The 13466-nt window shown below is 37.0% G+C and overlaps 1 protein-coding gene across 9 annotated transcripts in view; it reads right to left on the bottom strand.

Moving 5' to 3' along the window:
- The window catches only part of USH2A (usherin), a 385399-nt gene that overhangs the window by 294925 nt on the left and 77008 nt on the right, over positions 1-13466 (bottom strand). For 8 of the 9 annotated variants that reach the window (XR_010428978.1, XM_064648236.1, XM_064648230.1 and 5 more), the window contains exons 16-20: positions 10565-10723; positions 5693-6187; positions 3942-4214; positions 1534-1691; positions 113-257 (exon numbers count right to left, since the gene is read on the bottom strand). Coding sequence is in view for 8 of the 9 variants with exons in the window: in XM_064648236.1 (XP_064504306.1) it covers positions 113-257; positions 1534-1691; positions 3942-4214; positions 5693-6187; positions 10565-10723 (1230 nt within the window). In the remaining variant the exon portion in view is untranslated. The remainder of the gene's footprint in view (positions 1-112; positions 258-1533; positions 1692-3941; positions 4215-5692; positions 6188-10564; positions 10724-13466) is intronic. The other variant, XM_064648233.1, reaches the window with a different exon arrangement.

Here is a 13466-nt window from a genome sequence, read left to right as displayed (position 1 = left end):
TATTAATACAACACCTACCCCTGTCACTGTGCATCAAACTACGATCATCATAATAGTATTCATTAGTAAACTGTGTGTCAGCTTTGCACTTTGCTACAGATTGTTTCCTTACCAGCTGCCAAGGTCTGCCCCATGCCTGGCTCACTGGTTACACAACCAATTTGATTGCAGAGAGTAACAGTAAAGTTGTACGTCCTGTAAGGTTTTAATCCCGTTGCTACGTAGGAGAGCTCATGAGCCTCAGCTATATGCAAAACCTGCAAAGCAAACAGATTGGAAGACAACAGTTGGTTAATAATATTTTCATTCCTGCCAATTGATGACATGTTCACGAATAAGAAACTTGTCTCTGAACTTCCAGATTCCTTTATTCAGATGTGGAAAAGCCTGAAAAGACCAACTGAGGGAGAGGATTATTTTGGAGAATCTGAACAAGCTGGGATTTAGGTGATAATACTTCCCATCACACTGTTTTATGAGGTAATAAGCCAGTTCCTGAGTGGATAAATGAGGAAACAAAGTTATTGCCTCATAAAACTGTGTGGTGGTGCAGTTATCACTACAAACAGTGCAGCTACAATCGAAATGACAAAAATGACACTATTAAGTTGTGAAATCTGACCACCATTGGAGGAGTGACATGATTAGCAGGCATTAGGAGGGAGGGGAATAACTAATACCTACAGACATTCGCATCTGCTTTACTTCAACATTACTACAAACTATCAAAAGGAGAAGAACTGAATAAACTGTAGCATTTTAGATAACTTTGTTATCAGATGGTTGTTTAAATGAAAAATCTTGCAAGCCTGTGACCTGAAGCACTTGGCATTTATGTATTGTTACAATAACCCCAGGAGCAGTAGTATCCCTACTTCATAGGCAAATAAACTGAGGCCCATCTGTGGCACTACCGAAAGACAAAATCAGCTCTGAAAGAGAAATTCAGTATCAGAGCACCAGATTCACTTTCCCATCCTGATTACTTATCATGTTTCTTTGCTCATTCCTAAGCTTTTGGTTTACTACTAGTGTCATGATACTTGTTTGCCAACCGCAGTCAAATAAACAATACAATAGTATTTTAAAGTCACATATTTTGACTTCTTAAAGCTGTTTCTTTCTGGCATTTTAGGTTTCCCCACTTCAAAGATAGTCAACTAAGAAGTTGGACAGGTACCTTCTTAATGACAGTGTAGATTCCTACAACACAATTTGGCTTTAAGAATATGAGCAAATATAGCAAAAATACAGAATCAGTACATGCAAATATCAAGATAATTTACACGTTGTAAATTATCCCTCCTAATGTTGAATCTCTCCCACTACTGAAAACAAGTCAGCTCAGGAATACAACTTAAAACCTAAAAGTAGTGTATAAAATTACAGAGCACTCAAACTGGTAGGTGGAAAAGTTAGAGAATATACAGCAAGTCAGGTAAACAATTCATCAGACAACCTCAGAGGACATCAGACTTTATCAATTTTAATATATACCAGTTAGGAAAAACATTATGCAACTAATAATAATACCTGGGAAAATGGTGGCAAGGACCTTTGTTCAGTCATTAAACTGATGCTGTAACCCATCACTTCTCCTCTTGCTAAATTATCTTCTGGTTTTTCCCATGACACATTGAGGGAATATGGTGAAAGAGGGAATACTGACGGAGATGGCATGAATGCTGGGGCTGAAATAAAGTTAATATAATAATATTTATAAAATAAATGAGCAATGTGTATAATGCAAGCTTTCTCATTGTACTTGTAAAACACCATTTCAGACAATATTTCTTTTCCCTTTTTAAACTTTATTTTCAAGTTTAGCTGGAATTTTCATCTTCTATTGATAGCACATAAAAAATACTTCACTCATCATTCTCCTGTTTTCTACTCTGGCTGTGAATGCAGAATAAAACTGCCTATGTCTTCAAAGAAATACTAATCAACACTACAGTCTAAAACCCCGTAGCAGGCAGGAAAGTACATACAGACAAAAAGGTCTTGAAGAAAAACTTCATGCAACATGGGAAAAAACTGATAAAAGCAAAAAGTGTTCAATACTTCAGCATCTTAAAAGCAATTTTGTTTGCCAGGCCAGTTTGAAATTAACATGTCTCTCACTTCTTACAAAACAGTTCCCCTGTCTTCCATAGTAAATCTGTTAAAGGATTGTTTGCACTGCAGTTAAATCCCCACCTGATTACTCTGTAATAATAGGATACCAACTCATAGCACTTCTGCTACATACAAACAACCACACTAATGGACCTCTTCCCAAATACAATTTAACACTTTTATAACATATAGTATTTAGGAACAGATAAGCACAAAGACTCATTTTGAAGGAGGAATTAGTTTAGCCTGCTGTTTTGCAGGAGCAAATGTCTGAGGACATGATTTTCAAGCTAACAGCAAACAAACACATCAGTAACATAACAGAGATGTTTAATTGCAAATCATAGGCTCTATCAGTCTGAAAATCTTAGATTTCTACTGAAAGGATTTAAATAAATTGCTGTTATTTCAAATAATATGTCAAGCAGCAAGCCCTTTAGAAAATATGAACAGAAGGGTCACTATAAGAGATGTTGCAAACAGAAAAAAGGGTCCATATTATGACACTTGGCCTCCATAAAAGCATATGGAAAGGAGTTAAAGTTCACACTGCCTGTCTCAAACACTGTTAAGGCCACAGAAGGACTTTGCCATGAGATAAACACAGAAGGGTGTAACAGGGTGGTGCTAACTCCAGGCCTGGAGGTGGCAAGATCTGATTAGCTCAACCTGGTTAACACATCCAGACAAAAATTCCCACTGTGGCAAATTGTAAAGAAGCAACTGCTTATACACATATCACCAGTCAAACGAAGATATGTCCCAAGTTATGGGACAGATGGCTTCTGTGCCCATCAATGACCACCAAAGTCCCCCACGAATATGCCTCTATGAACTTGGACTATAAAATAAGCCACCACAGCAGGAACTTGAGATAAAATAAAGGTAGTACTATTGTTGGGTGTTATCTCAGACCTAGGTGAGAGGTTAACAAAGCTGGGGGAGAAGAATGTGTCACTGATACAGAAACGCAGAATTTACACGCCACAAGGAAAGCCAATTCAGCAACGATGCTGAAATCAGCTCCCACTGGGTAAAAGGTAATTCCGGCAGGAGGAGATCACGACCACCAACTCATGGACCACTGACCCAAGAAACTCAAAAGAAGAGAAAAACTGAGCATGCAGACCAATTAGCATTAGAAGACACGGAATGATTTAACCCATAGAATAAGAAAACTGTGTAGCCAATAAGCATTAATTCCTTTGTTTGGTAAGATGTATAAACAGTGAAAAGTTTTGAATGACCTCAGGGCCCCCACCACTGAGAAGCCCACAGTAAAGAAGGACCAATGGGATGCTGCTGGATCCATAGGTGGTGACTATCTTCTGCTTGATCTCTCTCTCTCCCTCTCCTCTTTTCCATTTCTTTCTATCTCTTTACCTCACATTTATTGTTAAATAAAATACATATTATTGACTTTAGCATATGGTTGTGTTTGTACCTTAATTTGGGCAGAGGCATCTCTCACTAATTGGGTCTTAACAAAAGTTTCAAGCACTATACTCCTGAAAAGGTAACCCTCTCAAGTTCTTCAAATTGGAACACTGCATGGTATATTTTATAATCTTGTAGTTTAAATTTTGGGTTAATTGATATGGATTACTTTCCTCAATACTATGATTTCATGGTGAAGAAAATGTTTTTGCTTAACAAGCTAAGTTCTGAGATAATCTAACCTATCTTTAATTAGATAAAAATGAGAATTTGTCCCTAGCTGAACCACCACTAGACACATTTTATTGAAAAAAAAAAAATTAATAATACATGCTAATCTAGTTTTTCCTTTAATTTCTACCAAAGAAATTCAAACCAGTGCTTACCAGCCTCTCCTGTTTGTCCTGATATCCAGTCTGAAGATATACTACCTGCCATGTTTACTGCTACCACATAAAATTCATACTCTGTAAATGGTTCCAGATCAATGACTGTGGTACTGGTTTGTGGTGGAGCCAGAGCATTTTCATTAGGAGACTCCACAACTGGTTGAGGACTGAGCCATCCACTGCTTTGGAAAATACGAATTTCAGGGGGAAGAAAGTTCCCAGTTGGTTTTAATTTTTTTCTCATGTAAAGTTCATATCTTATAATTATACCTAGAGAAAAAAGTAAGCCAGAAAAATTAATGAATTTAAATGACTTAATAATAACATATTTAATGAGCTATGAATCAATCAATCAAATTCAAAGAAAATACAGCATTAGTAGGTTTTTTTTCTTTTCTGCTATTTTCATCCAAATGCTATACTCCCTGAAACAAAATCACCTTTTTTTTTAATTATTTTTAAATTATGAGAAGGAAATTTTTGAGTGACATTTTAATCCTAATATTTTTTTGAACATTTAGAACAGACTACTGGATAGGAAATAAATGTGCATCATGTATGTGTTGGGGTATGAAGCAATACACAATTTAGGCTGGATCATGGAAGTAGTTTAACTATAAGGATAGATTGTAAGAAATCTGATCGGAGATTTCCAAAATGGTAAAAATGAGAGATATGGCAAAGCCAGGAGATAATTACCATAAAATATATATATTTGGGGCTGTATTCATGCACAGAACTGGAGAGGTTGCTTGGGAGAAACAGCTTCTTTCTTTGTCTTTGGAGAGACCAGGAAATCTGACCAGACATCAAAACAAATATGAGAATATTGCTTAAATCTGCTTGTGCTGGCCATTAAATGCATGTCATGGCTATGGAGTAAACTATGAGGAGTCTAAGACAGACATTGAGGGACAAGTGCTAACAGCAAATATCATGAGCTGCATTGTAGAAACTGCTCCTCTAAATGCATAGTCATTCTTGTGTGTGCATTAATCCTGTCTAACCTGGAAGTAGCTGGAAAATGAGATGTTTGAAGTAAAAGCTGAGCTACTCATAGACAGATGCCCATTTCATGAACAGATCAAAATGCTCGTTTTCACACGCACAAATACTTGTGCAAGTAAGTGCAAGTTCACAAAATTCCATTGCATATATATTAAAAGATAGTGTTTACCAATAAAATCTGTGGCACCACAGAACTATCCTACAACAGCTGTGTTCTCAGTTTCAAAATCCTAAAATATTATTACACAAGTTAGACCAGAAACTCTTGGCAATCACCTAATCCCTAACAAAGTTATACTGGTAATAGAATTAGTTACTGCACATGACGGATGGTTTCAAAAACAGACTTCTCTGTTAATTCTTAGGGTTTTTTCCATAACTGTTATCTGCTTATTTATTTTTTGTCAAGCAGTATCACCACATCTGTCTGAACTAGGCGATCTGGCAAATTAGGAAAAAATTAATTTTACTGTAAATGTTTGATTATAAATCTGATTTTTGCTGCAGCAGATGCCACTGAGGGCTAAATCCTGAACTCCACAGTCAGTGGAGTTCTGGACTCCAAAAGAATAAAACATAGACTCTGAGCATACATTTAATGGCAAGCAGGCAAATTAGGACAATGCCATACTTCATTCTCAGTGTATGTCACATGGATAAGGAACTCTAACCAGATTTGAGAAAACGCTGCTTTTTCCTTGCAAAGACTTTGATTTACAAAAGTAAACACAATGTCCTACCATTTGGTTTCTCAGGTGGTGACCATTCCACAGCCAGTTCTGTAGCGCTGATAGTTTTTACCATCGGTGTGTGTAGCCCTTCTGGAGGAGCTTGTGCAGTAACTACAGTTACTGGCTGGCTATTTAAGCAGCCTCCACTAGTACAAGCTTGCACAGAAAAAACATACTTTGTAAACGGAATGAGATTCCAAATAATTGCTGAAGTCTTTAAGCCTTCATACTGACCACAAGGCTGAAGATCAACCGAGCTAGTACATGTCAAAATGTATTTCTCTATGGGCCCAGAGTCATTGGAGACACTTGTCCAGTAAAGTAAAACAGAGTGGTGACTGACAGGAAAAACGGGATTTAAATCTAAGCTTCCTATAGGTGTCCCAGATTTTGTTCTGTATGTCACTGAGGCACTTCTTGTAAAACCATGAACGTTGCTGGCTTGGATGTAATAGGAATAGAAGGTATATGGAGCTAACACAGTATCGGTGAAGGTCTGAACACCTAGAACAAACAGGTGAGAAGAAAACTATATCAGTCTAACACATTAAAAATAATCTTAATTTGTATAGTTAACATCTGTCCAGTCCTAATCCAGAAATATTTATTCCTGTTTGCATGCTATTCTTGAGATCATTGTAAACATTGTAACTTTTCAACTTTTTTTTTTTTTTAAACAAGGGGGAAAAACCTTCTCTTTACCCCTTTATCCCTTATTATCTTCCACTACACATTGGCATCACTAGAGAAATAATTTTCCACTGAACTTCTCCTAGTTCCTCCTTTAATCACAAAGAGCATTAATATAGTTATCTTCTCATTCCTCTTTTGCTTGGAAATAATTATTTCAAATGTAAATCAGCATCAATATTAGTAAATATAATTTAGAAAAAGCAACTCCAAACCATTGTGTAAATTTTCAGACCTCTGTTTTTATTAATTTCATAGCATAAGACCAAATATTTCAACTTTGTGTGCTTTCACTTCCTCACTTCTACTACAGTGCTTATTAGTTCATTCGTAAAGCATTTGATCTTGAATGAGAAGTGAAACAAAAGTGCCAATACTTACCAAAAAGACATATCCAAAGCCTATATTTACCTTCCTCATCCTTACTTTCCATTACTCTAGATAGCTTTTTAGCATCTTTTTAGTACCCATGGCCATTAATAGCTCCTGCATAGATCCCAGAAGTTACATATCTTAGTCATCACAGCACAATATGAATTTATCCACAACCATACCACAATGTTATTTTGCATTAAAAAATAGTGAACATTGAGTAATATATTACATGTCAGAGCATGGATACTCTTAAACTCCTTCAAAGCAAATGGAGAGGACACAGCTATTTCTAAGTTTTCTGCACATCTGCACTGGCAAGCCAGCCCTGAGTACAACTTAAGAGTTTATGAGTATTGCTAGATATTCAACTCTTGACACTGCAGCACAAAAGCAGCAGTGTCAGCCCAGTAATTGTTTACAACACTTCAATTCCCTATAGCTATCTCAAACTCATCACTGGAGCCCCACAAGGAGACTGGGTTATCTTATCTTCAGGCCTTGCAAAACGTGGTACTTCAGGCAAGCCTGGAGAACAACTCTGCCAGCTGAGCAATGGCTATTGAGACTTCTTCATGTGTTAATAATAGTGAGCAGGCAGAAGATGCAGCAGATTTCAGTCTTGCCAGAAAGATTTAGCTGTTTCTTCTTCCACTTTGGGGTCAGCATGGTGTTCCCAAGTGTGAGTGCAAGTACTCAAATATATTGTAGAACTGCTGAGCCCTTTCTGAGCTCCATGGTCACAGCCGCCCTGGCTGAAGTGCTTCTGGGCACAGGAGTGGGTACCAAAGTTGGCAAGAGCCCTCAGAGTGTGACAACCAGTTGCTGTGAAGGACATGACAAGTCGGAGCTCGCCATGTGTCCAGTTTTCAATTTTGTAGCCAGAGGGAAAAAAAATGGGCACAGAGGCAGCATGAGGCAGCATGGTAGAAACATGGGGGAGCTGCACTTTATCTGATGATAGGATCATCCATTCTATGAGCCTGCAACTCAAAAGAGCCACAGAGAAGGAAAAAAGTGCATAAGGGAAAAAAAAGAAAATAAGAAATAAAGAAAAAAAACCAAACAGCTAGACTTCTATTAGCAACAGCAAGTACCACAAATCCTTGTGAGATAAGAGTATCCCCCAGAGTCAGAGCTAGATTGTATGACCTCTCCCCCATCCCAAACCATGTGATGACCTGCAACCTGATCTAGAACCAACAAGCATGGTTGAACCTACATCGAACCTACACCGAAATCAGGTGTTCTAGAACAAATTCTAGAACTGACAAGTGAGCTAGAGTATGTTCTTGAATCAAAGAGCAAGTAAGACTGAACTAGACCAAAAATATCTAGAACCTGCTCAGAAACCATTAAATGGTTCTGAACCAAAAAGCACCCCTGAACCAACCAGCAAGCTAGAGCTAGACCATGGTCCTGAACCAGCAAGCAAGCTAAACCATCATTCCAAGACTAGCAGGTGAGCTAAAACACTAGAAACACACATCTAGAACCAACAAGAAAGATAGGACACTATCTAGCTCCAATGTGCAAGCTAGATTGTGATCTAGAACTGCCTCCCTACCAAACCTCCAACTCCATAATTCATTCCTGCTCTAGAAATGGCTGCACCAACACCATCCTAGCTCTAAACCCAACGAATCCCTGAAACCCAGCTTCTGGAAGAGACCTGGACTTGTAGAAACTCTAGGGACAACCCAGACTGTAGGGCCTCAGGTCTAATGCCAACAGCAAGCATATTACTTTCCCCTTTTCCTACAGAGATTGAGAGAGGCAGATCACACAGAATGCTGATGCTGTCTGCCAGGAAAGTAACCAGCACCATCTCAACATTACAGGAAAGTTCTATTCAGTATTGATGAATACTGACAATGAGTATTGATGGAATTTTTTTTTCCATAGGAATACTGGAATATAGGCTAGATAAAATAGGATAAAGCCAAAAGTAAGAAGGTTCTACATTCCTCAGCTGAACAACTCCAACCACACTGTGTTCCCCAGGGCTCAGTATTGGAGCCAGTTCTATTTAATAACTTTATCAATGATGTGGACAAGGGGATCGAGTGCACTCTCAGTCAGTTGGCAGACAGCACCAAGTTGGGTGAGAATGCTGATCTCCTGGAAGGTAGGAAGGCCCTCTAGAGGGATTTGGATGGGCTGGATAGACGGACTGAGGGAAATTAGATGAGGTTCAACACAGCCAAGTGCCAGGTCCTACATTTGTGTCACAACAACCCTATGCAGCACTACAGGTTTGGGGCAGAGTGGCTGGAAAGCTGCCCAGTAGAAAAAGGACCTGGGGGTGTCAACAGCTGAACATGAGCCAGCTGTGTGCAGTTGTACTCTAAGCACATAAGCATTATAAAGTCCACACTATACTGAGAAAAAAATAACATTATCAAAAGTTCTGACAGCATTAACAATGCTTGATATTCAAACACCAGAATATGATTTCACATCGCTAATTAGGGGTATTGCCTGGAAATGTCAAAAACATTTTTTGAAACCAAATCTATGTTTCTAAGAACATAATGTTTTCTTAAATAGAAACATGCTAATGTCTCATTATACAGCTAAAGCCATACAAAATTTTTCACTCTCTACAAAGTGTGTAGGTAGTGTCATGAAATAACATCCTCAACAGTGCACTGTTTCAAGTACATTACTAAGCACAGATTTATGACAATGAAGTATAATAGCTTTTCTTTTGAAACTAATTCATATTTTTAGTAAAGTTACGCCTTTAAACCAAATTAAAGAATTAGAATATTCTCTATTAGTTCTCCAACTTTTTTTTTATGTTTCTTTCTCCCAATCACTTAATCTCATGCTTACATGGGTTGCACACCTTTCCTCATGGTAGTACTGCAGAGTGCCCAAATTCACAGCATAAGCCACAAAGTAATGAACTGTAACACTGTGGCATGAACAAAACATAAAAATGTGAGGTGCATTCCAAAGGATCTGTGCTTCCACTGAATAATAGCTCTTTTTTTCTTTTCTCCAGGGTACACACCAACAATTAGAGAGACTCAACTTCTGCAAAATATTAATGCTGCATTGGCAAGAAAATGCAAAAGCTAAAGAAGCTGCTAGAACAGAAATCAAACCTTAGCGGCATTAAACCACACCTGTCTTCTTTAAAAAAAAAAAAAAAAAAAAAAAAAAAAAAATTTTTGTGCCACATATACATACAAACAGTATCCAAATCCATCTCCTTTTCTTTGATAAGTGGAGAAATATTACCACAAAATGGCCTTTCCACCTTGGACAGAGTGTCGAATCCTTGAGGACTGCCTTCTGAGGATCCCTTTGCAAGCCTCAACATGAGAGAAGTGGTGCTGCTAAAGACAGATCAGGAGCTACACTGATAGCTTAACAGAAGGTGCTAAAAGTTAGAGGCCACAAAAAGCTTTCCTAATCTGTTAACAGTTTAAAACCAGGAAGATGAAAAAAGAAACTTAAACACATTATGATCTCTTCTGTTCATCCAAATTCTTCATATGTGACTTTGACTCTTTTAGATTTTGGAGTCTGTGTGTACTTCCAGCGAATACTTCTGGGGAGTCAATTTTAAGTTTTTCAGATTAAAAAGAAAAAAATTATCAGCTATTTTGGGTGACTCTGTGTCAGATTTTACACTAAGGTATTCATTTCTTTCAAGCAAAATTAATAACATAGAACAGTAACTCTGTAAAGAAAAACAGAAAAATGTATTTGAAATCACAGAGGATGATAATGACAGAAATGCAAAATAATTAAGAAACATCACACACACACACACAAACATGAAATCTTTGATGTCACCTTACTTACTATAAGGATAGTAGTCTTCAGTTGTATAAATTTCTTCCTCATCCCTATACAGCTGGTAAATTAGCCTGTTAGAATTTGGAGAGTCAGGGGAACTCCATGAAAGATTGATAACAGAGGAATTGAGAACTTCTCCTGTAGGAGGAGGTTGCTGGAAAGGAGCTAAAACATATATACAAAAACTGAGGATGTAAAAATGAAGGTAATCAATAATCACACAAATTTAAAGAAAAATGCAAAGAAACTGCTAAGCTTTCTTCACTGAAAAACCATTGAGTAAATGCACAGTAACCAGGCAAGACATTAATGGACTAAACCAACCCATCCAAGAGCTCTCCAACAAAGTTTTTTACTGGAGTACATGAAACAAGTGTATATAAAACAAATAAATAAATGACAAATAAACTTAATCCCCCTAACCACCCCAAATTAAAGCAGGTATACCACAGTTTTCCAAACTGCTTTTGTTTTCATTTTTTGTTGGTTTTTTGTGGTTTTTTTTAATGTATTGCAAAACATCGATAAAACAAGAACATATTTATCTGGTCACATTATTGAAGTTTCTAGTTCATTTAGAATTTATTTTTTCAGAGGATTCATTCCATTTTAGTATAGGCTAGGAACAACTTCCTCTAATAGAACAGAAATGGAAACTCCAACTAAGTACAAATTTTACTGAATTGTTACAATAAGCCTGCTTAATCAAATAACAAAAACATAAAGAAGCAAATTTTGAAGGCAATTCACTTCACTTTTAGTCAATTCACTTCCATTTGTTTCCAATGAAATTGAAATCAACGAGAGCAAGGCATCTCACATTTTAAGAAATCAGCTTGAGATGCTTATTTACCAAAATACTATTGTGCTATCACCTCCATTAACTTTGGAAAATGTGCTACTTAATTAAACCATAATAAATAAAGAGAAAAACAAACTTGGAAGTTCACGAGCCAAGTGCCTCACATTTTAAGAAAGAGCATTCAAAGTCTCTTTTGTAATGCAACTGTATGATCACAGTCCTTTCTAAGATAACAGCTAATACTCAGAAATTAAACTTTATATGCATAGATACACACATGTTCACATAAACATGTGATTTTTACGGTTGGACTGAACTATCTCAAAGGCCCTTTCCAACCTAGAAGATTCTATGATTCTATATTTATGTTATTATTCAAGCCAGGGCATGAGTTCATATCTTGCTGTAAGACCTCCAGTAATCCAGTAATACTGAGGAAAGCTCTACTCTCCACCCTCAGTACACCATGCCTTAGCACACAACAAGACTGGTCTGTTTTGGCAGCTGGTAATTGCTACAGCTTGACTCAAAAGGCAGACTGTTCCACTTCCCTATCTTCTTCACCAAGAGAGGGAAAACCAGGGGAGTGTGGACCTAGAGGAAAACATTTTGCTCCAGGGATGAGAATAGCCCAGGGCAACACCGAAATCAGTATATGGAGTAACTACCAGGAGCTGGATCCAGAACCACCTAATAAGCTCTTCTCCCTACATTAAATATTATGGGACAACATGAGGATTAGAAACATGCAGATTTTTTTCTCCCTGTTCTTACAAACTATTGTTTGTTAGGTGGATATTTGCTTAATATAAACAACTCAACAAAAGTTAATTACCAAAATCTATTCATCCAAGCTAACAGGATACAAGAAGCAAAGAATGAAGTTGCAGACAGAAAATCTCATGAGGATCTCAAGACATACAAGCGATAGATGTAGAGACTTATGCCAAAATCAGTGGGCCACATTACACATGGGTTTTTAATAGAAAATTAAAAAATGAGATGAAGCTCTTCATTTTGAGTAAGATAACGAAAAGCCCTACTACTATTGCAGTCTCTCAGCCAAGAAATAGCAGAAAATATTCCTACAATTCAATGGATTAACAGAAAACATAATCATCATCTTTCATTAGAGGGCACAGGTTGTTTTGCTCCTCAGTCTGGAGCTTTTGAGTTCAGCTCAGTTAGGAAGTGAATGTATGCAAAAGTGTCTACAGAAGTCAAGTCTGAGAATCAAAGGAAAAAAGTCCCTTCGGAATTTTAAAAAATTTCTCTCTGTGTCATACATACTTACAAGACCTGAACAACATTAGAAATTTACCACCATCACTTTCATTCTCTATTCACAGTCTCAACCAATTGCATTTGCTCCCACCTGTTTGCTGGTTTGCATTTTATATGTGTAAACAAAGTAAAAATGTATATAGGTCGTTTCCTTAAAAAGCACTAGTTGGACAGGGATAGCAACTTACATTCGCTTCCCTTGGCAAAGACTCAGAACCAGTAATGGCATGTGTCAACAAAATACTGTTCTGCAGTGAAAATAACCACAAATATCAAGCTAGGCAAAGCTCCATATCTGTGCAACAAGTTAAAATATTTTGGTATGAATAAGCAAAGGACTGTAATTGCTATATCATTTATGTCCAGAAGAGGACTCCGCTTGTCATTTAGAATACTGCCTGATGTATTTTTATCTAACTAAAATCTATGATATTATTTATCTATGTCATATTATTATTAATCAATTTCAGAGTTGAATTGCTATTGACCTTTATCCAATGTATATCCCAACATAAATAAGTAGGTTGGCTTATGTTTGTAAAGCACTTTGAAGATGAACAGCATCATAAAAGTGCCATGTATTATTATTATTATACATTCAGTTGAAACATCTTGCATTTTTTAAAGAAACAACAAGCCAATCAACTGTCTGCACAATGAATAGATACTGTGCCTTCTATGGAAGAGTATGAGGAAAAGCAAAGCAAAACTGTGTCTAAACACTTCCAAAATTTGAGGAAAGCTAAAAAAATCATCTTTGGAAACAAATCAGTCTCTTTATGCTATCCACAATTATAATGCCTGTACATTCTGCAATGCATA

Source organism: Pseudopipra pipra, chromosome 3, assembly GCF_036250125.1.
Source record: "Pseudopipra pipra isolate bDixPip1 chromosome 3, bDixPip1.hap1, whole genome shotgun sequence".
Classification (NCBI taxonomy): Eukaryota; Metazoa; Chordata; class Aves; order Passeriformes; family Pipridae; genus Pseudopipra; species Pseudopipra pipra.
This window is presented reverse-complemented; position numbering and strand designations above follow the sequence as displayed.